Below are 27,955 nucleotides of genomic sequence, written 5' to 3'. Positions count from 1 at the left end.
GTAGATCTGTAAATATATGGTTGATGCCTCCTAGTGTCCAATACTAGGACATAAATATAACCCAGGTTCCAAAAAAGTTGGGGTGTTAAATGTAAATAAGAATAGAGCGCAATGATTTTCAAAGCTCCATATTTTATTAATAACATTATATTTTATAAATAAGATATTGGATGTTAAATTGACATTTTACCACTTAATGAAAAAACTGAGCTCATTTTGATTTCTATGCCTTTTTGACATCTCATAAAAATAGGGACAGGGCAACAAAAGGCTGGAAAAGTAAGTGGTACTAACGAAAAACAGTTGTAAACAGGTCAGTAACATAACTGTGTATAAAAGTAGCATTTTAGAGAGGCATAGTCTCTAAAGATGGACAGCGGTTCACCAATCTGCCGAAAACTGCATTTAAATATTGTAGAATCATTTCAGAGGAGTTCCTCAACATAAAATTCCAAATATTTTGAATATTTCACCATCTACAGAATAAAAAGCCACCAAAAGATTCAGAGAAACTGGAGGAATCTCTGTGCACAAGGGACAAGGCTGAATGCTTGTGATCTTCAGGCCCTCAGGTGGCACTGCATTAAAACAGACATGATTCTTAACTGGAAATCACTGCATGGGCTCAGGTCAACTCCATAAATCATTGTTTGTCCACACAGTTCACTGTAGCATCATGTATCATGCAAAGAAGAAGCCTAATGTGAACACAATCCAGAAACACCACCGTCTTCTCTGGGCCAAAGCTCATTTAAAATGGACTGAGGCAAAATGGTAAACTGTTCTGTGGGCAGAAGGCCCTGTCCCTACTTTTTTGAGATGTGTTGCTGCCATTAAAATTCATAATGAGCCAATATTTTTCATTAAATGATAAACCTGATATGTTGTTTATTTTCTGTTGTGAATCAAATATGAGTTTATGAAATTTGTAAATCATTGCGTTCTGTTTTTATTTACATTTTACACTGTGTCCCAACTTTTTTAGAATTCGGACACTGAAACATTCTGAGACCACCACTGCTATGTTCATCCTCATCAGTTTCTCAGGACTGATTGATTAGAACTGAGCTATTTTAGCATGTCGTGAAATAGAAAGATCAATGGAGATCATTGGATTTCCTTTTCCTGCTTGGTCAGAGTTTCTGTCGATCACCTGTCAGCCAGCTCTGATTAAACTTCTTTTTCATATTCTGTTTCCCTGACATAGGGTGCTGCAATGCATGCAGGGTCACCTTTCAGTCTGACCTCAGCTCCTGCCTTGAACACAAATGCTCCAACCTCTTCAGTGTGATATGTATTACAGGGGAAAACAGACATGACAAGGGAAGGAAGTAGCTGCTAATCGTCCAGTGAGCTTTCAGCTGGAGGGGCTGAGAGGAAATATGAAGTCGGTTACTGGAGGCCTTTTTTCCCAGCAGTATAATATGTGAACCGTGCTGCATGCTGTTCATTTGTCGGGTGAGACTCGTAAAGGGAAGTGATCCATCAAAAAGGCAATGAAAGCAATCAACTAATTAGACACGGATCTCAGACCATAAATCCCCACATGGCCGTATCTTACTGGTTACAGGCGTTTTTAATGGCGTGTTTGACAGATCACTTTGGTCACTTTGACATCAACCTAACAGAGTGTAATAGCCTTTAAACACCACACAAACCTTGTACACAGCAGTGATTTCAGTTAATAGAAGGCTGAGGTCGTCACTTCCTGGTAAAGATGGAGTTGGGGATTTGTCAGGCTTGCGTACAGAAACATAATCAGTCCGCGAGGTCATTTTGGGCAGGGCGTCAGCAGGCTGGGGGTCATCAGCCACTCACCGGCCTCCGGGGTCATCTGGGCAGTGGGGGTGTGGGCCACAGTGCTTTGGGGGCTGGGGGACACAACCTGGATGGACACGTCTGAGTTGCCAGGCTGAAGGCTCTCCGGAAGATCTGTCATCGAAGAGCCGACTGGAGACGGACAAGAAAACCAGGACCATGAGCAGATTTCTTTGTTAAAGACTCATTTATTTTGACAAAACTGTGACATTTGTGAAGTTGTTATACCTGATAATTTTTAACAGAGCAAAATATTTTTAAGGCCTGGGTTTAAGACAATGAACCTGAGTGACAAACTATGACTCAGCCTCAGCTGCAAGGCTATTGTGTTGCCTTTTTTACCCGCTGCTAAAAGGCTCTTACTTTGACATTATGGGAGTAAGGCTGTGATGAATTAACTGCTGAATATGGCAAACAGGAGCAAGAGACAGACTCGAAATGATGCTAATAGTGAAGGTTCTGCTCTGTTTATGTCCTAATGACTGCTGTACTGGTTCTAAGTGAGGTTTTGAAAAGTGTTAATTACATTTTTATTACTCAGACCATCTGCAGCATCAGTTCGAGCCCTGCTGGAGCTTCTGAGTACCTTTATGAAACTCAGAAGTTCATTTCTCTGCTTCAAAATGTGATGCAGGGAGTCGGTTGCTGTTACGTAGATGTCTAACACCACATGCCATATAGACTGTCTCACATCTCCATGGTACATGATATACTCTCCCCTTTTAAAAGTATTAGAACAGTGAGGCCAGTTTCTTTATTTTTGCTGTAGACAAGAGACCAACCTCAGCTTTAATTTCCAGGATCTGATTCACAACTTAGAAGATAGCATTACTGTTGTTACTAATGTTAGGTGAGCAGAAGTACTGGAACATGCACTGACAGGTGTGTGCTGTTGCCCAGGTGTGTCCTATAACATGGATTATACAAACAATAAATAGTGCTGTTACGCTCAGTTTCAGATTTTGGTTTGAGTTATGACTATGAGATAGAAAAAGTCATGTGATAAAAAGACAAGTTCTAATGATGAGATAAAAAAAAGTCCTAATTGTGAGATTAAAAGACAAAACAACAATATAAAGTAATATTTATGAAATGGCAAATAGTAAGATTAAAAGACACAACAATGAAATCAAAAGACTTCATTGTGAAATATAAAGTGAAAAATGTGAGATTGAAAAAACTAAATCATGAGATTAAAAGGCCTAATTGTAAGAAGAAATTCATAACTGTAAGATTAAAAGTCATAATTGCGAGGTTAAAAGACAAAATTATGACATAAAATGTCATAATTCTGAGATTTAGGGACAAAACAATAAGAAGAAAGTCATCATTATGACAAAGAGTCAACTGTGAGATAAAAAAAAAGCTTAATTATGAGATATAAAGTCATAATTATGAGACAAAATTATGAGATAAAAGGCATAATTGTGAGAAAGAAGTCAGAATTTTGAGATTTAAAGGTGACATGTGAGATAAAAGGAAATTTTAATGAGATCAAAAGTCATACGTTGAGATTTAATGACAAAATAATGAGAAAAAAGTCATCATTATGAAGAGTCAATTGTGAAATAAAAAAGGTCTAATCTTGAGATTATATGAAAACAGTGAGTTCAAAAGTCCTACTTAAGAAATTAAAAAAGTCATTATTGTGAAAAGGAAATAATGAGACAGTCAAATATATTTTGTAATTTTGTAAAAAAAAAAATATTGATTCAAAAATGAGATGGAATTAGAAGATGAAATTTATGATTTTACTTATCATGAGTTGAAAAAAAATGAGATTATTTTAGGATTCTGAGATAAAAGAAATCATGAAAAACAGATGAAAGGTCAAAACTTTAAGATATAAAACCAAAATAATGTCATCAAAAGTCGAATAATGAAATTTCAAGTCAAATTTATGACATAAACGTCAGAGTTGTGAAACAAAAAGAAGAAATTGTAATATAAAGAGTTGTGAATATGGGGGGAAGTCATAATAATTTAAAAGATACAAAATTAGGGGATAAAGTCATTATTTTGAGATGGTAATCTAAAAATAAGATAAAAAAAATAATAGCAGATAGAAAAAAACTTCACTATAAGATAAAAAGTCACAATTTTGGAAAATTCTTGTTACAAACATCAATTGCTTAGAGTAAAAAAAAAAAAATAAGATGAAAAGTTTAGAAGACAAGTTTATGAAATAAAAAAGAGGAAATCATGAAATAAAAAATGTCATTATTATGGAAAAATATTAACATTATGGAAACAAGTAATCATTACAAGATTTTAAGCCAAAAATGAGATAAAAAATTACATTTTTGAGATTGAATGTTAAAATAATTTGATCAAATATCAAAATTCATAGTTATGAGAGAAGGTGATTATAATTCTAAAATAAATGTCAGAATTATGGGATAAAAAATGTGAAATATGAGATTAAAATTGGGAATAAATTGAGATATCCATAAACATGGGAAATATTTGAAATTCTTAAATTAAAAGTCAAATTTCTAAACAAATAAAATATTAATCTAAATAAAGCACCTAAATTAAAGTCACAGTTTCATCGTCCACCCTGAAAAGACTTGGCCTGGGGGGAAGTTTGTTTGCAAGAAGCTGGTTCCTGTGATGGGGGTTCTCTGGGACAGTGGACCAATCAGACAGCCAACAGAGGGTTAATTTAATATGTATAAGACTCCATAATGAAAGACTGTAACGACACTGTGTAATGCTATAGTACACCATGACAGCATCATAAACCTACAACTCACTCCTCTGCTCTGGCCTCACTTGGACTAAAAGTAAACATCCAACATGTCCGCCTAGAGTCAAGGACAGCCTTGGTGATTCATGAGCTGCTGAAAGCGACACCTGCCAAATAAACTGTGACCCTGTGACCCTGAGGTATCACCATGTGCCCGCCCTCTCAGTTCCTCTGCTCTCTCAGCTTTTGTTTTTCTCCTTGTCTCTGACTAATTCTGATTTCAGACTGTGAAATTTGGAATGGCAGAAGAGGTATCGCATGCTGGTCTCCTCGGGTCAGATGAGATGAGTGCAGCTGTTGCCGGATCGACTTAAAGGGCGTGTTTACTGGAGAGAGGCGGCTTCCCTAAATAATCCCTCTCTCTCTCTCTCTCTCTCTCTGTCTTGAAGCCATCCTCTCTCTACCAAAGACCCAAACATGGGTCATTTCTCTGTCTGTGCTGGAGGGGAGTGCCTGCTTTATCACGTACAAACAACAACAGGATAAAGCAGCAAACAAACTGCAACTTCAGCATCAGTCTTGCTCCTCCTCTAACTCACACACCTCTGGCTCCCTCCAATCCTCAGCCATTTCAGACTCTCTTGAAAAGTCAGAAATGGCTTTCAGCTGAGACGGCCTGGGCTGGCTCCCACACAAACACCTCCCCAGGCCCCCCCCTCCTGCTGTACTGTCGGGTCAGCAGTAGTGGTGCAGCAGCAGTAGCAGCAGTTAGCAGCAGCCCAGTGAGTCTGTGGAGGAATGCTCATAAGCCCAGCACCGCTGCAGTGAGCCTCTTTGTTGTGAGGAATGTGTCGGTGTGTGTTTATGACGGTGACATTGTTTGTGAGGTGACACGACACCCAGCTATGCTACATTCACTGGCAAAAGTGGCCGAACGTTAATTCTGTCATATGTGACAGTGAATAAAAAAACTATCTGATCTGGTCTCAACTCCTTTACCTGCTGTAGATCAGTATTGTTGTCATTTAGAGGTTAAAATAATCTTTGAAATCCTGGAATTTTGGGTAGTATCAGATTCTGTGCATCCATTTATGTCACTAAGCCGCTGACCTTGAATTTTTTCCCTGCCACACAAACATCTGTTCTAAGCCATGACCTCTAGTGTCAAACACTGAAACCAAAGCTAAACCTGCAGATCCTCAAGTACCCCTTTGAGGAAGACACATTTCCCTGTTATTATTGCAGAAATAATCAGGTCTAAAGCCTGGTTTAATAATGACCCAGGTCAGAATAGTTCATGGAAAGGAATGGGAGCAAATTTCTGCCATTGAGGAAAAGTACAAATATTTAAGGTAAGTTATTATTAAAATGTTTTTAAATTGAAAGAAAGAGTTATGAATGAGTCTTTATTATGACATAAAAGGTAAAAAATGAAAGAGAGCAATCAATAATCATGAGATCATAAATGAAAATTATGAGATGGAAAGTAAAGTCATCATCTTGAGATAAAAAGATAAAATGTATAAGATAAAAGTTAAAACTGTGACATGAAAAGTAGACACTAGGATGTTAAAAGTCACTATTGATAAATAAATATCCCATATTATAGAATTAAAATGTCAAAATTATGGTTAAAAAATCCTAAATATGAGACAAAAAGTCAGAATCATGAGATTAAAGACAAAGTTATAAGGTAAAAGTCAAAATTATGAGCTATAGTGTCCGCATTATGGGATCAGAGTCTAAATTATAGTCAAAATTGTGAATAAAATGTAGACACTAGGATATTAAGAGTCAGTATTGATAGATAAAAAGTCTAAATTATGGGAATAAAATGTCAGAATTACACGTAAAAGCCCTAAATGTAAGATAAAAAGTCAGAATTATAGGATTAAAGTCAAAATTATATGATAAAATGTAAAATTGTGACAAAAAGGAAAAGGCTGGATATTAACAATCACTACCAATAAATAAATAAATAAAATAATTACAATATAAAATTAAAAATAAATAAATAAATATCAAATGTACTATTAAATGACTTAATAAACCATAGTTATGAGATTAAAAAAGAAAAAAAAAACTGGGAAGTTCTTAGTTTGGGATACAAAACCATGTTTATAAGGTCAAAAGACAAAGTGCTGGGATGAAAAGTCAATATCATCACATTAAAAGTCAAAATTCTGAAATAGTGAGTCAAATCTTTTATATTAAAAAGTCAAAATAGTGAGATCAAAGTCAACATTTTGAGATAAGATGTCAAAATGATTGTATATAAGTCAAATTGAACAAAAAAAAAAATCAAACGTATGAGATTCAAATTATGAAATAAAACATTAAAATTTCAGATAAACTATCTCCAGAATCTCAAGATTGTCATAATTATGATAAAGTCATATATATGAGATTAAAAGAAAAAATTAAATGATAATAATATGAGATTGGAGGATTAAAAAGTCGTAATAATTAGATTAAAAAAATCATTCCATCACAAAAAAGACAAATTACATTTTGAAAGATTATAAAAAATTAAAAATTAGATAAAAGTTAAAAATATGAGATTTAAAAAGCCATAATTATGATATTAAGAAGAAAAAAATTTGGGAAGTTATTACTGTGAGATACAAAGTCATGATAAAGAGATAAAAAAAACACAATGTTGGGATAAAAGGTCAATATATCAGATCAAAAGTCACGATCCCGAAATAGTGACTTAAATTTGTTTTTAGATAAAAAAGTCAAAATTATAAGATCAAAGTTAAAGCCATGACACAGAAGGTCAAAATTATGAGATAAAAAGTAGACATTCTGAGATGTCATAATAATATCATAAAAGTCAAGTCACCATAGTTATATGATGAGAAAAAGTTTTAATTATGAGATAAAAGTCATTATAATGATTCAAAATTTTGAGATAAGAAGTCAAAATAGAGGTAATAATAAAACAATAATAATAATGAATTTGAATGATTGTAGCATCAGCCTGCAACATAACAAAACTGAAAGAGTAAAGGTCTGAATACTTTCTGAATGGGCTGTAATGCAGTCTATAATGTTGACCAGACAGCTGTCCATGAACTAAAATGCTCATATAAAGACCTCTGTCTTTCAATAAAGCTCTGATAAAAGTAATGCTGTTAATGCTGTTTGCCACTTTGTGCAGGCGTGCGTTCAAGGACAAAGTTTTGACACTCTCATTGAGCTCTAAAGCCAGTAAATCATCCTGGACAGGGGCCTGCATTCCCAGCTGCTCGGCTCTTTCTTTCATGTTGGCATACAGTACAAACAAACACAGGCACAGATTCAGGCAGCAGACATTCAATCAAAGGCCTGGACTCACTTTATCATTTTATTTGTCTCTCTGTCCGTCGTCACTGCCCTCCTCCTCACTTTGTATCTCCTGTCTGTCTTCACATGTATCCCTGTCCTCTGCTGTATCTCTCAGCCACACAAACACGCCCTAAGCCCTGCAGACATTTACTTTCTCTCCTTCACTAGCAATCTCTTCTCTCTCCTCCCCACTCACTTCCACTGTCTCTTTCTTCTTTCTCTATCTCTGCGTCTGCCCTCATTCTTTCTCTGTGTCACAAATCCTCATTGCTCTTTCACTTCAAAGCTCAGTTCAGATGAATACTGTATCCCTGAAGTTGTGTGTGCCACTGTGGTGTCTGACTGTACTGTGCAGCAGCTGATGTACCTGCATGTGTATACCAGTGAGTGTAGTTCTGTATAGGCTGCATTGAGGCTTATTCACGAGGATGTAAAACGTGTTATGACCAAAGGAGAGAACTCAAGATTTATGGTGTTGTGTTCCTGGTGAGCTGAGAACTTCCATTTAGTAAAAAAATATAATTCTGTATGTGATCTCACCTCTGCTCTCCTGCTGGGCCCAGAACCGCTCCACAGTTTTGCTAATGTCCCGGGTCTCTCTCAGTTCTTTCTGCCACAGGCGCAGCTCCTGCACATCTGGGCGGGCCCTGATCTACAGCACACAGACACAAACAGACAGTTTATTAGTTTATAAAGGACACAGTAGTCATACGTCCAGCTGTGATCAGCTGATCCTAATTATGCCTCTAAGCTCTCACAGCCAATCACAGCTCTTTCTCTCAGCACAGCGGTGTATCTAAACATGACGTAATTCTTACTCATCCCTGCTTGCATTAATGCTGATGCACCATGCTGCTGCTGCTGCTAGCAAAGCTTGACCTCCTCCACCCCAGCCTCCTTCTTTACAGCATAAAGCTTGTTGCATCCTCATATTCAGATTCATGCTACTATCTCTGACAAGTAAAACTGTGGATCAATTTTGCAATAAAATGGTAAAATATATGACAAGAGTGTTCCTAACTGAACTGTAACTTCAGTGTTATGCAGTTGTATTGCTTGAGGATGCATTGGCAGTAGCTCTAGTTTTGTACAACTTTGATCCCAAAAAAAGTTGGGGCACTATGTAAAATGTAAAAAAAAAAAACAAAAACAGAATGCAATGATTTGCAAATCTCATGAACCCGTATTTTATTCACATAAACCACATAACGGATGTTGAAACTGAGAACTATTTCATGAAAAATATTGTCTCATTTTGAATTTGATGGCAGCAACACATCCCAGAAAAGTAGGGACAGGGTCATGTTACCATTGTGTAGCATTCCCTCTTCTTTTAACACAGTCTGTAAATGTCTGAAAAGTGAGGAGACCAGCTGCTGTAGTTTTTGGAGAGGAATGTTGTCCCATTCTTGTCTGATGTAGGATTCTAGTAGCTCAAAAGTCTGGGGTCTTCTTTGTGTCAATTTGTGTTATAAGATTTGTCAATTGTTTTCTACTGGTGAAAGGCCTGGACTGCAGATGGGCCACACCAGCACCTGGACTCTGACGGATGTGGTATGTGGTTTAGCATTGTCTTGCAAAGCCTTCCCTGAAGGAGACGTTTTTGGATGGGAGCATATGTTGCTTTAAAACCTCCATAGACTTTCCAGCTTTGATAGTGCCTTTCCAAATGTGTAAGCTGCCCATGCTTTAAGCACTAATGCAACCCCATACTATCAGAGATGCAGGCTTTTGAAGTACACAATGATAACAAGCTGGATGGTTCCTCTCCTCTTTAGTCCACAGGACATGGCACCCATGGTTTCCAACAAGAATTTCAAATTTTGCTTTATCTGACCACAGAACAGTTTTCCATTTTGCCTCAGTCTGTTTTAAATGAATTGTTAAGCAGAGAAGACAGCGTTTCTAGCTTGTGTTCACATATGGCTTCTTCTTTGCATGACACAGCTTTAACTCAAATTTGAGGATGGCGATGCCACTCATGTTGACAGATGATTATTTATTTATGGAAGTGTTCCTGAGCCCATGCAGATTTCCAGAACAGAATGATGCTTATTTTTAATGCAGTGCCACCTGGTAGACCCCTAGTATCCAGCCTTGTCCCTTGTGCACTGAATCATTTGTAGATATTAGCACTGAAGATGGTGAGATATTCAAAGTCTTCACAGTGTTACATTGAGGAGACTTTTTGAAATAGATCTACAGTTTTCAGATGTAGTTTTTTGCTAATTGGTGAACCTCTTACCTACATTACTTCAGAGGGACTCTGCCTCTCAAAAATGCTCCTTTTACACCCAGTCATGTTACCAACAGACTGTTTTTCATTGGTACCACTTACTTTTCCAGCCTTTTGTTGCCCCATCCCTACTTTTTGAGTTGTGAAGCTGCCATCAAATTCAAAATGAGCTCATGAAATTGTAAAATGTCTCAGTTTCAACATGTGATATGCCATCTACTATGAATAAAATATGGGTTTATGAGATGCAAATGCCTGAATTCTGTTTATATTTACATTTTGCACAGTACCCCAACTTTTATGGAATGGGTTTGTACTTCAAAACTATTTTGTGTCAGTGTTTAAATCTTAATCTGCTATTGTAATATGTACTGTAAAATGAGCAACTGTGTAGAGTATGTCTGAACGGTCCCTTCTGCAGAGAGCCAAAGCCATTATTATTGATGGTAATGAAGCATGTCAAGATGTTCAACCCCGTGTATTCACATAGGTGGGTAAATGGGTCATATGAAGCTGACTTTGGTTTCTCTCTCTGCCTGCATGCTTTTGCTCTCTGAGGAAACCCCTGTAGTTGTGTTGTGTGCATGTGTTAAAGCTGCTTGCTTTACTGAGATATTACTAAACAGTCTCACTGATTTATGAAAATAGGGAATATTCCCCAAGAGCTCCATGATTTCTCTTTCTTTATATCCTCCTACTGCTGTGACTCCCTCTCTATCTGTGCCTCAGCTTCCTCTAACCTTGCCCTCTCTCTCCTCCCTCTAACAACACCTTACTCTTTGGTCTTCTTTTATCCATCACTCTGCTCTCCAGGCTCGTTTTCCTCTTTCTCCTCCCTCTCAATTGGAAGCAAACTTTCTCCAAGTGCCTGCTTTAATGGCCACAATGGTGTTGCTGTTAGCAGTGGGTATGAAAGTGGAGCCGTTATATAAGCCTGGCGATGGGTGGAGGAATGGGTTAGACTAGCCGGTTTCAATAGTTAATTTAGCGGGTGTCACAGCGCTGCAGCAGCCCCTCTGCTGATGGGAGCAAACCATACAAATGGAAATGAGGGGTGAGGGTCAGAAGGGGTGATGGGGGGGTTGGAGACTGTTGTGTTTGCTCACCATCTCTTGTGTGCGTCTATTTGTGTCTGTGTGGCCATTTCTACTTTGTGTCACTCTCAATTGGTGTCCTGCAGAAACCTCATACCTCTGCTTCTTTTTCTATTGCTAAATGGTGGAAATGCTCGATGGCCATTGGTCCCCTGAGGCGATGCTTTTTAATGTGACACAGGAAAGAAGTAAGAATCTCAGTTCTTGGAAAGCTGGCTTTTTAAATATACATGTTTTGCACAGGGTGCTGCATGGCAGTTGTGGACAAAGAGCTGAGATGAATGTGAATGCATGAGAGTTTTGAAGCACGTCTGTGTGCATCAACACAGCTGATTAGCAGAGGCGCTGTATTATTTTGACTGTGTGTATAGAGGACTCTGTGTGCTGTTAGAGAACATTTCTACATTTGAATCAGAATTACATCACAAAATAATGCATCACATCTAATCCCACTACTCTGAATCATTACTATGCCTTTGATAATACAGCATCTTGTTGCTGTAATGGTCCTTGTCACTGAGCCTGTTTAGGTGCTTGTGAGTCATTTATTGTGAGTATGCATGAGAGTAAGGATTAGTGATTAGAAAGCTTAGTAGGACATGCAAGCCTGCATATATTCACATGCATTATACAGCATTACAATCAAAACATAGAGATGCTATGAGAAGTATCCACCCCCTTAGATGTTTTATCATGTTGTTGATGTTGTACATAAATCATGGTCAATGTAGGCTGGCTTTTTTTCCCACAAAAAAAATTCCCTGAATATGTAATGTAAAATAAGTGATTGCGTGTGTGTAAGTGATTGGTCCAGCCAGTTAGTGCTAGTAGCCTCACAGTTAGTGAAAGGAGGATCACCTGAAGGCAGTGAATGTGTCTCAAGTGACACCTGTTTCTGGAAGGTCCACTCACTTGTTAATCAGTATTCCTGGCTACCATTACACCATGAAAACAAAAGAAGACTCCAAGCAACTCAGAGATGTTGGAAAAAAAAACCTCATTAAATCTTGACTGGAGTTTGCAAAAAGGCATGTTGGAGTCTCCATGGTCCAGTGAAAGAAAGTTCTTTGGTCTAATGAGACCAAAATGGTGCTTTATAGCCATCAGACAAGACGCCATATTTTGCAGACACCAAACACACTATTCCCACTGAAAAGCATGGTGGTGGCAGCAACATGCTGTGGGGATGCTTCTAGGCAGCAAGCCCTGGAATGCTGTTAAAGGTAGAGGGTAAAAAAAATGTGGCAAAATATAAAAATTCCTGGATGAAAGACAATGACCCAGAGTCTACAGCGAAAGCTACACAAAAATGTTTTTAAGGTCACATATTTTACCCCTTTTAGACAAGTTTGTATTGTTCTCAGAGGTCACTGATACATGCCTATGAAGTTTGTTGCTGAAAAAACACTCCAGTATTGGACTTTTGGATGTCTAAAAACCCCCTCTGTTTCAGCCCTGCTCAGAACGAGCTTTTTTGGCATCTAAATGTTACTGAGCAGTCTGACTCCACCCCTGACCACGCCCCTCTCAGGAAATGGATGTGGCTTAATGGATGTGGTTCTCTTGATCCTCCCCTCAGCTGACAGCGACAGAGAGGAGGGCAGAACTTCCAAGCCAACCGAACCTAGGGGCGTGGCTAACTCCCCACATGACATCATGAGGCGAAAATCTGAGAACATATTGTTTTAGCACAGATTTTCTGAAAGGTGGCGAAAGAGATGCGAGGGAGGGAGTAGATTTTTCTGATTCTTGTGGGGGGATTGTGGACAGGCCAGGGGCACATATTTTTGTTAGAAAAGCCAGAAAAAGTGTATTTTGCATAATATGTGACCTTTAGACAAGATGAATGTTCTGGAGTGGCCGAGTCAAAGCCCAGACCTTTAATCCAATAGAGATTTGTGGCCTGACTTGACAAGTGCTGTTCACTAACTGATCCTTGTGCAACCTGACAGAGCTTGAGCAATATTTTTTTAAACATTTGTTGGGGGGGGGGGGTTGCATTATTGCCTTTATCACAATAAAACAGCTGAAGAGAGACAGGAAACATGGGAGAGAGAGTGGTGGAAGACATGTACTAAACAGCACTAAAACTGTGATCTCAGCGCATCCAGGACCACATGGGTGTCCACTTTGACAACTGAGCTAAGCTGGCGCCCATCATCAGCAGGTTTGCAAAGAAGAATGGAGAAAAATTGTAGAGTTCTGATGTGCAAGCCTGATTGAGACCTGTCCACACAGGCTCAGTGCTGTGATTGCAGGCAAACGTGCATCTAAATACTGACATGAAGAGGGTGAATATTTATTATATCACTTACTCTACGTTATGTATTTTTGTTTGATTGACATTACTTTGCAGTAATCTGTTTCCAATTTGACAGAGAGTATTTTTTTTACAATATTTTTTGTCAAAAAATCCAAATTATCTTCACCATGATTGATTTATAAAACTGATAAAAGGATAAAACATCCAAGGAGGTGAGCCCTTTTTATAGGCATTGCATATAATGCATTTAAAAGGCAGTAAATAATCACAATTGTTGTGGTTTTTTTGGGTCAAAACTGACCCTTTTTGGTAATGATTTATGAAGCACATGTTTATCACCCAGAGATTTAAGATTTTTGTCATTTAAAGTCATTTATGTCTAATTTACATTAAAACACATTTAGTTTATTATTTTGGGAATCATGCCGTTTTAGGCAGTCAGGTAAAAAAAAAAATCCATATTCATGCTCAAAAAATCAAAATGGACTGCTGAAAACCGTAAAGGTTAAGGTTTGAAATTACAAAAAACAAGGTCTTCATCCTCCCCAGTCACTCAAAGCTGACACCACCCACATCACAGCAGAACACCCCACACTCACTACATTCCCACAAAAATGTGCTCACAGTTTTCTTCTCACACTCGTTTCAATCCCACTGCACGGCCTTTCATGCTGCCTGCCTTTTTTGTGCAAAGCTGCCTGTGTGACTGAGCTCCTCTCCCGGTCTCACACGCTGCAGCAGCACAATAGTTTCTGTTTGGAAGAAGCGGCTGCAGTCACATCAGCAGAAACACTGACAGGCTGCATAAAAGCTGAGCTTCAGAAGCTGAGCCTTCATGTTTTTGTTGACTGATGCCTTCATCGATGCTTAAACAGCAAAGGAACCTGAGATCTAATCAATGCATTTATAGATCCATGCAGAATAAGTAGTATCAATGTGACTATACCAGTTTGATAAAAAATACTCCCTTCTTTATAGATGCATCTAATCCTGATACAAGGGGAAAGTGAGGACAAAGCAGAGCCATTGGCTACTGTGTGTCCTGAGTGCCTTTGACATATTTTCTGCATGAGTGTCACTGCTTGGCCCATCACTGTCTCAACTGTGGACCTCAATTCAAGCCATTCATGTACCACTGTTCCCAGATCATTGAGCTGGAATCTCAGACCTACTTCTATGCAGCTCTCTGGGTGAGAGTGTGTAAGAGTCTTTCAAACAGCTCGATTAGTTTATGTCAAGACGAGTAAACACAGTAAGCTACTCTCAGTGTCCCACTTTGTGACAATAACTGAGACTCTTGGATTAAGAAGGCCGTCCTTAGATAATCAAAGATACATATTGACAAGCAATTCAAAGATGTCAACAAAATGAAAGGATAGACCCTAAAACTTCAGCTTTTTGTGTATTATATGAGAAACAAAAGTCAAATATCAGTTAGCATAAAGTATAGGTAGCAGTGCTTGACAGAACAATCTTAGATTGTGAAGAAATAGATGTTGATCTGCTAAAGTTTAACTGGCTCTAGAACTATCAGATATATGTCCATTCAACCCTCTCAATCTGCTTTCCAACAGAGTGGCTAATCATGAAAATGAAGATGAAACTTCAGACTGAGCCCTGAAATGAACTCTAAGTAGCCTATATGGCCAGATAGACATAAGTATTCAGACCCTTCGCAAAAACACTTGAAACTTAGCTCAGGTTCCTCCCATTATGCTAGATCTTTGCTGAGATGTTTCTACGCCTGGATTTAAGTCCAATGAATCTGACTGGACATGATTTGGAAAGGCACAAACCTCTCCATAGAAGGCCTCACAGTTCAGAGAAAAACTAAGACATGAGGTCAAAGGAACTGAAGATCCGCAAGAGCACAGTGGCCTCCATTATTCAACAACCAGGACTCCTCCAAGATCTGGCTGTCCAGCCAACTGAGCAATCAAAGGAGAAGGGCCTCAGTAAGAGAGGTGACCAAGAACCCGACGGTCATTCCGACTGAGCTCCAGAGATCCTGTGTGAAGATCCAGAAGGACAACCATCACTGCAGCCCTCCACTGATCTGGGCTTATGTCAGAGTGTCTAGACCGGAGCCTCTCCTCAGTGCAAAACACATCAAAAAACGCTTGTAGTTTGCAAAAAACACTCCACATGAAAGCCAACTTAACTTTTTTCATTTAAACTACACTCTCCTTCCTCTAGTGCAAATTTCACTAATTCTTATCATGTACTTTAATCTTGAACATTTATGCCTATGTAGGTCAACTTAAGTGACAACCAGTGACAATAATGGGAAGGCGCAAATGAACCAGGAAGTCCTCTTCCATGATGTTCAGGATACTACAGTATATCATGGCTCCTCCCTACAGGTGAGACTTCTCTAACTGAGTCAGTAACTTCACTTATGATGCAAAAGTGTCTAATGCCCAAAGGCATTCTGGGAAATGCTGCAGATTTAGGAATGATTGTCAAATAATTTGAGTACAATTACAAAAAAAAACTTTAAGTGATTGAGTCCAGTTCACTTAAAGTAAATTTTATGCCCAACCAATTCAGGAAATGAATTAGCTGTTTCCGATCTTAATAACACCAGAACAAATTTTTCTTTAGCAATTTCCAACTCTTTAGTCTTACAGTAAAAGGCTGAAAGGTGCACTTTGCCTGAAGACTCCTCTTCAACTGAGTTTAATTACCTAACTTTGTCATGCCAAGGATGAACCCCACAGTCAGGACTCCTCTAACTGAGTAAGTAACTTCACCCATGGTGCTAAAGTGTTGAATCCCCAAAGGCATTCTGGGAAAAGTATGATATATTATTATGGAATGATTGTCAAATAATGTGAATACAACGAAGAATGAGTACTGTTTACTTAAAACTAAGAATATGTTCAGTCAATTCAGAAAAATAGAGCTTGAATAACGGTTTTGGATTTTTAAGTTAACTAAATTTTTTAACAACCTTCTTCTGTTCAGTCTTACAGAGCAGTTTTGACAAATTTTAACTTGGAAAAAAACAGCAGGTGTAAAACATGCAATCTTTCTGTCACAAAGAGTCTAAGGTCTATTTGCTTATCAGTTGGGTTTTTTTTAGAGAGTCAGTTCCATTAACTTCCTGACATGTCTCCTTTAACCCTAAAAGACTTAGATCCTTATTAGGTGCAACCCTCAAACTCATGTCTTAATGTGAAGCTGAGCTAAATTAAGCTAAACTAAGCTAAGCTTAGCTAAGCCCAGATGAGCTACACTAAGCCTAGCTAAGCAATGATAAGCTTAAGGAGGCTAAGCTACTGTTTGAAGTAGTTTTGTATCTACTGAACAACTATGGCTGTGTGGTAGTACGATGGTTAACACTGTCACTTCACAGCATGACATTTTTAGATGACTTATCATTCAGATTATATCAGAGATATAGGGCGGTGAAGATCACAAGCTTTGGTTTTGCCCCTTGTGAACAGAGATTCCTCCAGATTCTCTCATTTTTTTGATGATATGTATAATAGATGGTGGGGTGTTAAAGTCTTCACAATTTTACACTGAAGAACATTTTTCTGAAATTGTTTCACAATTTTCAAATGCATTTTTTGCAGATTGGTAAAATATATGAAGCCTTATTTTTGAACAGTTTTATTAATATATGATGAACGCCATGCTGCACTGGATGGTCCAGATTGATGGAGTTCTGGATGGTTGGTGGATGGCCAACATGTCCAGGCTGCAACATCAGCAAGGAGGTGATGGATTGATGCTTAAGCCTGGAGTGAGTTGGTAGGCCCCTTTAAGGTGCCTCAAGGTGTCAGAATGAACTCAGCAAAATATGTGGCATTCCTAAACAGCCCATTTCCTGCCATAGTATAAAAAGAAGAACCATGCCTTTTGAGTTAAAATCATTTTCATACAAGACAACGCACCATCCCATGCTGCAAAAAAGACATTGGCTGTTTGTTCTTGGCTGCTATGGACATAAAGGGAAAAAATTATGGTGTGGCCACCATCATCACCTGATCTCAGCTCTATTAAGAACCTGTGGAGCATCCTTAAGGAAGCTCTATGAGGGTGGACGATAGTTTACCTCAAAACAGCATCTCTGGGAGCAATTCTGGCATTATCAAAGGAAATGCAGGCAGAAACTATACATGGACTTACAAGTTCAATGGGGGAGAAAGTTGTAAAGGTGATCTCAAAGAAGGGCTCCAATGTTGATATGGAACTGGATCTGTAAAGACGTTTTTGATTGAAATAGCTTTGATTTGAGAAAAAATGTCACCCAGTGCAAAAAAAATTACGACAGATTTTTTTAGTCCGTTAGAGACTGTTTTGTGTTTTGAGGCTCAGTTTTACATAATAATTTGGAACACTGCATTTTACATTATTTTGCAAAAAGTGCCATTATCATCACTGGTAATCTTGTCAAGTAAAATGTAGATTACAATGTTATTGTTGAGGAATGAAAACTCCCATTGACTGCTAATTATCTAGACTAGGAAAAAATGAACAAAAAGAGTCTATGCATAAGAATTTAAAACATTGTATTTTCTTATTGTGAATAAAATATGGGAATAAAAATCACTGCATTCTCTTTTTACTTTTATTGTACACACAACACAACTTTTTTTGGAATGTGGGTTGTAGAATATTAGCAACTTAGTAATAATTTAGTAGGACTATCATGTTTACATGTATTTTATAAGTCTAGTTTGAGCAAGAACAACAACTTTCTCTGCATGTAAACACACTGAGTGACGCTCTAAGGCTAGGAAAAGGCCATCTGCAGAGTGTCAGCTTCATAAATCTTGAAATAGAGACACTGGAAAAGATCATAATGAAATCCTGCTACACAGCTCCACCACAAATCCCCACTATCGACTGCCTAATTGCACTGCCTATTTATTACACAGTAGCTACATTACTGCAGCTCAGCTAATAGGCTTGAGAGAGCCTGGGAAGTGGTAGTAATCAGCAGAGTGTGCATGTACATATGTGTACATTACAGTAGCAGGCATGGATGAATGGATTAGAGCGAGGCTGAGGCACACAGTCTAAAGAAGATTATGTAATATGTTTAGACCCATCATCTCTTTATAGTTGTGAGAGTTACAACAGACAATTGCATCGTCTTGGCCTTAGATGTGTGCGTTTGTGTGGGTACGGGCTGTACCGCTGCTCTTTCTCCGTCCTCAATATGTTCAAATGAATCACATTAATAATGGAGGGATAAAGCTCCAATCTACAAAAATACCCTCCTTCTCTGCTTCCTGGCCCTCAGTCTGTCTTTCTTACCAACACACATACTCTGCAGTCAGCGCTGCGTCAGGCGGGTTATGTAACAGCAGAGGGTGTAAGAGTGCGGGGAAACATGGGGGAGTGGTTGAGGAGAGTGGGGTTTATTGACAAAACAGGGATTTCTGATCATAATTATAAGAATGTTGCTTTTTATAAATTACAACAGTTTAAAGGTATCAAACAACAAACTCATATTCATCAAGTCAAATGAGTTTCTCCAGAGCTAAATCCCATAATCCTATTAGACTTGTATAAAACCTCAAAAGTATTTTCAAGTATTTAAAAATCTTTCACTCAGGCTGATTAAGATGAAATATCTCTCGTCATTGCTCACTTAGGTATTAAATCTGTAAGCTAAGATTTCATAACGAGAGCGTCGTCAGATCAGATTTATGATGTGAGACAATAAATGCTAATCCAACACACCGGCAGACTCACACAGACACAAATAAAGTTTTACAGTGCATTAGTGCTGCACGGCTGACTCTTTGTGCTAAAGTCTCTGTCCCTGCTCGTCTGCCCAATGAGCTGTTAACAGTTTTTGTCTCTCCAGTCGAGGTAACGACAGCCGTGACACAGCGAGGACTTTGTGACTACCAAAAATATCCCTGTCCTGTGTATGCTGAATAAATGATGATCCTCAGAGGCCTTCACTCAGCTTTGTACCCTGATTGAGCCGCCTTCATAGTCGTCATTTCTTTCACTTTTCTTGCATTCCTTAAGAAAATGGATATAGCAAAGTAATGACATTTTTCAAGGGAATATTTTAAAAATCACCTTTTTTTGCTAAGATCAATGGTTGTCATCATATTCACCTAAAAAATACAGGCTGATGTGAGACGAGAGCAGATGAAGGAGATGATGCATGCCTTGTTTGTTCACTGCCCTGAGTCTATCAGGTTATAGGTAAAGAAAAATCAGTTTGAATAAATGTAACTCTGTCATCCTGCATCATTCTCTCAGACTGTTATGAGCTTATGTAACATTCAGGTTTTTAAGGAAAGACTTTCAAGCACCAGGTGGATCTCAGAGTTTTGATCTAACCTTCATATATTCATTTTTGGTTATCTGCTTTCAGGGGAACTGCAAAAAGATAACTGTACTAATGTTGCATGCAAACCAGTCATGGTGAATAGGAGAGGGCTCGTTATTATTAATGCTGTCATGCAAACATTAATCAGCGATCACCTCAGCAGCTCTCTGCTGCAAAACCACACAGCAAAAACCAGAGTGTTGGATTTTTAGCGTAACAGATTTAAGAGTTGATTTAAACTTCTAAAGAGTGATTCTAACTACACTTTCAGTTAAATGGCCTTCAGTGTTGGAGTTATTTGACAGTATTAGTCCAAATCTGCAGAGCAGTGGTCACCAACCTTTTCCAACTACAGATCCACCATGAGGTTACCAGAGAACACAGGCTCTACCTGCACAGCCACAGAGATGAAGACAGCATTTTTTTCTTTACAGTTGATGTAATAAAGATTTAGCTTTACCCACCTTGTCTTACTTCATTCCTGTTCTTATTAAAGATTTACATTTCCATGTTGATCACATTAATGAGTTCCTGAAAGAAATAAATGCATCTAAAACATTTTGAAAATGCAAACTTTTTTGTTGAACAATTTATGCAGCCCTAATGCATTTTATTTCAATGCAGGCTGCAAGAACTTGAAAGGAAATGGGGAAAGATAAAACAAAACAAAACAAAACAAAAAAAAAATCAACTAATAACAGTATTTGTGCAATTAAAATCCTAAATATAGATGTCCTTTAGATATACTTAATCAATGAATATTAAAATTCACATGTCCTGTTTCTTTGACCAACTTATAGCTAAATAGGTTATAACAGGGATCCTTTGCACTGAACAGTTTAGGACCCCCTGGTCTAATACAAGACAAAATACATAAAATTTCAAATACTGTTTTGCATAAAACATCAGAATAAGTCTGGAACAATGTATGCACATCTACAACACATTTGCAACAGTGTGATTACTTCAACAGCTGAAAACTAAAGATCTACTTCAAAGATCTACCAGCAGATTCCAATCTGCACCGTAGCAACCCCTGCTGTGGAGATGTCTTTAGATGTTGTCTGTTGTGCACTGGTCACTGTTTGGCTTCCTCTGCTCATGTTTCTGGAGGATAATTGTTGTTTTTGATATTAGATGCTTTTGCACCATGAGTGAAGTTATCCACTGAATTGGTGCTTGTTAACATCTGTCTCTTTAACCTCCTGAGGCTGACATTGTAAACAAGAGGAGACAGGTTAAAAAAAGTTAACTCTTTTACACCTGAGCCTCAAAACGAGCCTCTTTTTCTTATTTTTACCATAAAAGGCCCAGAAAATGTCCTGTGAGTACATGCACTTGCTCATATTTCCAGAATACCTAGAACTTTCAATATCTGGCAGTTATTTACAATTTACTGCAAGCAAAACAAGTTTTTTTAACAGTTTAAAATGAAGAAAAACAAAAAAGTGAATTAAATGTTACTGTTTTAGTCAGAAAGGTGAAATTACCGTCATAACCACATGCTGGCTGTCCAGCACAAATTCTCAGCTTTCAAAATACATTTTAATTTTTCCTAATGCAAAAACCGTCGCATAATTACTGTTATGCAAAGCATGCTTGTCCAAAAGTGTCCCTGACGACACACCAGGTATTAAAGGGTTTTAACAACTTATGAACCATAAATCGCTCTATTTTTTCCTTTGGAAGCCCTCTGTTTTGCTGTTCTAATGATGCCATCTATGCCTTTGTAACCCTTTGTAGCCTCCGTAGCTTGTCCTGTAAGGCCGGAAGTTGGGTGACTTTCTGGGGCATTTAAACATTAAATCCACACCAGTAAATCTGATATTGAACATCCTTTTATCCTTTCAAAAATCCATTTTCTACCGTTTCCACCACTAGCTTAGCATTAGCCACCATATTGTTTCCCTACAATGGATGTCACACGGGCTGTGACAACCAAAGGAAGACTCTTTATCACAACATGCTTTGCCACACAGTTCATGTTTTTACACTTAGCAGCTCATAGCTCATCATCGAAAGAAAGAGACAGGGAGGCTGTGATGTGTCCCTCTGTGTCTCTGCAGGAACTGCTTTAAATAATGGGGGATAATCAGCCAAAATAAAAAAGCTCAAGTTTTTGGGTAAATATGTGAATACTTTGAAGACTCTTTCACGCAGAATGATTGTGTTTTTGCTTTATGGTCCCAAGAGACAGGCGAACAAGTCTGTCTAAAAAAGTCTTAGTCATCATTGTCTACTGTGTGTCACACATAAACATCTTTGAGTTTTAATTCCCACCGACTCTTTTCTGTGGTCTTTATAGTTCCATAACTTTTTTAAATTCAGGTGACATTACTGAAGCACACATTCTTGAAGCCCAGGGTGTCCTGAAAAAGGGATGTTTAGAGCTTGACTGTGCTCCACAGAGTTGATGTTTTATAACCTTTTCAAGACAAAAAGTCCAGGTGATATTCAGGCTTTCTAGACTTTCTGTGAACAGAGTGCTCTACAACGATTACGTAGGGTATTTGTCAACAGGAGTACGAAGTTTGATCTAGCATCCAGTTAGGAACATACACCTTTTGCAGTACTTTTGCAGAAGATGATAAAGCAATGACTGACTGACATTTGATGTGCCTTGTTTTTGGAAATAGTACTCATGAGTCCCTCAACTTATGTAGTTTGGCTGTTGTTTTGGCTTAAAAAGGAAAAAGAAAACTTCAATATTTTATGTTATTGAATCATAATGCTAATAAAATCCTTATATAAATGTAAACAATACCCAAAAATCATGACAAAATCCCCTCAGGACAAATGCATATCATCCCAGCCCCATTATTCTTAATAATCATCTTTCCTTTTCCTCCTTTCTGCTATCCATGCATAAATCTAAAAATATTCCTAACATAGCCTGAGCTTAATCCTTTCAGATACATCATCCTGTCCTCTCACCACTGTTTCTTTCTGGCTTTGTCTCTGCCTGTGAACCCCTCTGGGTGCTGGGCTGCAGTGCTATCAGTGGCCCTGGTGAACCGCTCTCTGCACACTGAGGTCAACTGGCTCACTGCTGCCACCCTATGGGAGCAGAGGAGTATGATTCCATCTTCTTACTGCAAGGAAAAAAGGGGAGGTTGCCCCCTGCTGGTGCACAAGTAGTTCAAACCTAGATGTGGACTCATGAGTGCATGCATGCAAAATTGTATTTCATGCAAGCATTCAGAAATTCATCGCTATGTTTTTAGATCTTGACATATTTGCACACAAGACTTATTTGCTCTTACAGTTTGTACAGCAGAACTTTAAAATAAGAGCTTCTGTAGAGAGGAACAATAGCCTAACCTTTGCTTTCATCCTCACACCACACCAGACACGAGGTTTATCTGCGTGTGAAGCAAAACCTCTGCCGTTTGCCTCCGGTAGTGTCTGTTTATGTCTATTTATATCACTGCACAGAGCACTCCAACGCCCACACAGGAAGGAATTAAAGCCCGACATCACCGATGACATAATCGAGCTGCTGAATGAAACTGCGTTCCTCATGGAAGAGAGGCTTTTCAGCTAGATGGGATTATACAACAAGATCAAACTTTGGGCCAATGCACATGCAGCATGGTGCTTATTGTGTCCTAAAGGAAACACTGGTGCAGTCTAAGGCAGCATGGATCACTGTGGTTTGTGGGGGTTCCTTCATTATTCACTATCAAAATATAGTCCCAGCACTGGCTTCGATACTGTAGAGCAGGTTGAAGGTGTACATTTTTGATGGACTTTGGTGTAGCATCTATTTGGATTTTCTAAGACTTTAATTTCCAATCATGTTAACTGCTTATATTGTACATTATCTTGTCAGCATTTCATACACTAGCTCCATAATATTAGACAAAGATAATTGGAGAAAATACAAAATGCAGTTTAATAATGATTTGTTTATTAAGGGAAAAAGCCATCCAAACCTACCTGGCCCTGAATGAAAAAGTAATTGCCCCTAAACCTGATATCTGGTTGTGCCATCCTTGGCAGCAACAACTGCAGGCAAGCATTTGTGATAACTTGTAATGAGTCTTTCACATTGCTGTGGAGGAGTTTTGGCTCACTCTTCTTTGCAGAATTGCTTTTAGTCTGCCACTTTTGTGGGCAAGTGGTCCAGGTCCTGAAACAGCAAAGCAGCCCAGACCATCAAACTACCATCACCATGCTTGACTGTTGGCATGATGTTCTTTTATGAAATGCTGTGTTAGTTTAACACTAAATTTCACAGGATGCACACCTTCAAGAAAAAAGTTCAGCTTTTGTCTCATCAGTCTACAGAACATTTTCCTAAAAGTCTAAGGGATCATCAAGATGTTTTTTGGCAAATGTGAGACAAGGTTTTGTGTTTTCGGTCAGCAGTGATATTGGCCTTGGTACTCTCCCATGAATGCCATTTTTGTCTCTTTCTTATTGTTGAATCATGAACCCTGGCCTTAACTGAGTCAAGTGAGGCCTGCAGGTCTTTAGTTGTTCTGTGTTCTTTTTTTAGCTTCCTGGATGAGTGGTAAATCCACTTTTGGAGTAATTTTTGTTAGACTGGCCACTTCTGGGATGGTACACCACTGATCTAAGTTTTCCCTATTTGTGGATAATGGCCCTCACTGTGGTTCACTGGAGCCCCCAAGCCCCCTTGGAAATGGCTTTGTATCACTTTCCAGACTGATAGATGTCAATGGCTTTGTCTATAATTTGTTCTTGAATGTCTTTATATGGTGCCATGATGTGTTGCTATTTGAGATCTTTTAGCCTACTTCACTTTGTCAGCCAGGTTCTATTTAAGGGGTTCCCAGGATCTGAAGGGTCTGGCAGTAATCAGGCCTGGGAGTGATGAATGAAATTGAACTTGGCTATCCAAAAAATGTGGGTAATCAGTTAATTCATAATTAAACAAAGGGGGCAATTACGCCATTACATAGAACCAAGTAGGTTTGTGTGCCTTTTTTCCCTTAAGAAAAAAAATCATCATTTAAAACAGCATTTATATTTAATCCATAAATAAATTGGTCTAATGATGTGAAACATTTTAGTTTGACAAATATGCAAAAAAGAAGACATCCTTTTACAGTCCTGTATGCTTTCTGGTTAGCTGTTTTGCATCCTGTCATATTTAGAGTACCTTGTATCCTCTCCAGAAAGCCTGGATCATCAGAGCAGCCTGGTCCTCACTCAGCTGCTGAGACAGAGGGAGGGGAGGCCTGGGACTGAGGAAAGCAAGAAAAGAAATAAATTAAACCAGATAAATTAAAAAAAACAGGAGGAAGAAAAAGTCTGATGAGACAGAAAAGAAAGGCGCTTTACTCAAAAAGCATAAGAAGACACATCACAAATAGATGACAATCTTGTTCATGTTATAATTACACAAAATCAATTTATGTATTAATATTATTCTAGAACAGTGCTTCCCAAATTGGCACTGTTACTTTTAAAATCCCATTTCGCCACATTTTCTGACAATTTCTGCCATTTTAACCCATTTTAATTCTGTTTTTAAGAAAGGGGCTTTACATTTTTAAAATGGCTATGTATTACAGGACACGTTAATGAAAAGATATTTGTTGTATTGAAAAGCAAGGTTATTATTCAGGTAAAAAAAAATAAGGATATCAGAAAGCTCTCCCCTTTATCCCCCCTTATGGGCGGCCTTGATCAGACCAGTCAGAGGGGATGTTAAAACTAAGTCTGATCATCCTGCAGGCCCTCCTTCAAGGTCAGGAGATACTTACTGCAGTCTGAGCCAGTCCTTCACAAATGGGATGTCATCGAAGCTCACTGGGATCTGTTCCTGCCTGCTTGGGTCATGGCTTAAAAGGAGATAAATAGATATAATATAACTTTAAATGACATCTAAATGATTTTATGAGGAAAAATGACAGTGTATGAGTGCATGCATGTCTATGGGGGGGGGGTCTTACTTGTAAAGCCACTCAGTTAGAAAGTGACATGGGTTAAATGCTGTGATTTTCCTCTGCAATGCAAGAAAAGGTAATCATTTTTATACATCCCAAAGAGGAGGTATTTCACATTACTTTCTCTGGATTAATGAGAAAAAAACAGTGATTTATCAAAGAAGAAATATAATACATAACAATAGGAATTTCTCAATATTAAAGTTAAAATAAGGTAAATAATGCAACATTTAAATCTGACCTGAGGTAGACAGCTTTACAGCTACTTTAACAATATATGATAAAATTAAAATAAGTTTTTCAAGAGGTAATTCAGACCTCAAAACAGCCATGTTTCTGGGCTTCTTTCAGCAAAGCCTCTAGTCCAGGCAACAACACCGGAAACACTCTCCTCTCCAAAAACCGCTGCACAGAACCTGACACACACAAACAGTTGTATGGTAAGGATGGACAGAAAGAACAAAGTCATTGCAGACAGGGATTCTCTTCTCTTACTTGCATATAGGGATGTGCTTTCAGCTGCAGACGAAGGATGAGGCTTTTCTAACACAGAGTAGCCAGCGAGAGCCAGGTGGCCGAGAAGAGGGTCAAAGTCTCTGATAGGGTCACCAAACACAGACTCCTAAAGAAGCAAAGGATTGAGTCCTGGCAAAAACAGCAGCACAAGAAACCCATAACAGACCATAACAGACACAGATTAGATCTCTCAACAAATCAGCAGCATTGGTGGATAAAATACATGTACTTCAATATGAAGTTGGTTTCTCTTGTGCAGCTGTAACATCTTTGTGGGTTTCTGTGGGAATTTTGTACCCATTCATTCTGTAGTCTAATTTCATCCTCAGTTCTTCACTGGACAGTAAATACTGTAAAACATCTAGAAGAAAATAATGACGGTGACATCCTGACGACTTCTAGTCAAAATTTCAGGCAATGCCAGAATCCAAACTGAGCAGAAACAGGAAGGAATAAGTTGATGGATATGTTAACCTGGGCTGTAGTGAGTCCATTAAAGACTGGGGAGTGAGTACTGGGACTGTACTGGGAGATCTGGGTGCTCACTGAGCTGTTGTCTGTCCACACATCATCTGGATGGCGGGGCTTCTCAGCTTCATACTCTTCAAAAACACATTAAAAAGAAGAACAGTTTTTTAATTATTATTTTATTTACGACGTTTCTACGAACAAAAACTTAAACCTGAATCATTTAACCGCTTACCTTCACAAACTTGTTGCCAAAGTGACTTTTTGGCATCGAGTGTCTTCGCCATTACTCACCCAGGTTGATACAGCGGTTGCCAGGGCCCCGCTGGTTTCCAAGGAAGTAGTCGTATGAATCACTTCCGGTATAAATAAAACGGGAAATATGAAACGCCGAACAGCAAAGTTTTTTAAATATACATTTTAATTTCTGTCTACATTTGGCACAGTTTATCCCTTAAAGAAAACATCTATTAAAACACGACAAAATATCTAAATTATAAATATTTTTCATTTTATAAAAAAAGTCATTCACAAGCAAAAGTTTTTAGGCTCCAACCAAACTTTCCCTTTTGTTTGTATTTCTTTTTCACTCATTTTATAGCTCTCTAGCATTGGTAGTTGTTGTTTACTGTAGCTATGTGGGTGAAATGTCTTGCGACATAAATAAAAATATGAGAAATATACATGTATTGATGGGTAATCTAATATAACGAAATACCTATATACATTTCATGCAAGGTAGGCTATCATGGGGACAAGGAATTCGCCCATATTTTTACCGATTCCTACAAAATAGCCACAACTACAATTAAATTCGTATAACACACGTAAGTGCTTATCTAATTGTCTACAAAGATTTATGTTTGTCCTTCAGGTTTTCCAGATTGTATTGATGATGCTGACGTAAAATATCAATCTATGTTGTTTAATAGAGTTTTATGAGGAAATATGACAAGGGGTAAATAGACTTGTTACATATACGAATAATGAATATTATAGCCTTAATGGACCTTTCTTATCTACGAATGCTTCCCAGCATCAAGTACCTGGTGATTCAAACATATTTTTTTTTATCTCTTCACGTTATTTTGGTGTAATACCATTAAAGGTAGGTATCAATATCGTAAAATCCAAGTGACAACAGTTCTGCTCTCTGTAATTCTTTTAGCGTGGTGTAGTCCAAGTCGTTCTTTTGTTCAACGCTAGAGGGCAGCAGATGTCTTTCAATCATTTCCTTTACCCGTTCATTACAACGTTTCTCTGCTGAAAAGTCGGTCCAAATTAAGAAGCTGAATTCTTGAATAACTGTGCAGCAT

The 27,955-nt window shown here is 38.2% G+C and overlaps 1 protein-coding gene across 1 annotated transcript; it reads right to left on the bottom strand.

Moving 5' to 3' along the window:
- Window positions 1-927: 927 nt before the first annotated feature.
- iqck (IQ motif containing K) lies at window positions 928-26,986 on the bottom strand. Its single transcript, XM_041778169.1, has 9 exons — window positions 26,875-26,986; window positions 26,646-26,773; window positions 26,151-26,277; window positions 25,974-26,071; window positions 25,662-25,714; window positions 25,473-25,550; window positions 24,866-24,950; window positions 8,378-8,489; window positions 928-1,950 (listed from the first exon to the last, which is right to left on the bottom strand). The coding sequence occupies exons 1-9, from the start codon at window positions 26,924-26,926 to the stop codon at window positions 1,772-1,774; spliced, it is 912 nt and encodes a 303-aa protein (XP_041634103.1). The 5' UTR covers window positions 26,927-26,986; the 3' UTR covers window positions 928-1,771.
- Window positions 26,987-27,955: the final 969 nt, after the last annotated feature.

This window comes from Cheilinus undulatus, linkage group 21 (genome assembly GCF_018320785.1).
Source record: "Cheilinus undulatus linkage group 21, ASM1832078v1, whole genome shotgun sequence".
Taxonomy (NCBI): domain Eukaryota; kingdom Metazoa; phylum Chordata; class Actinopteri; order Labriformes; family Labridae; genus Cheilinus; species Cheilinus undulatus.
This window is presented reverse-complemented; position numbering and strand designations above follow the sequence as displayed.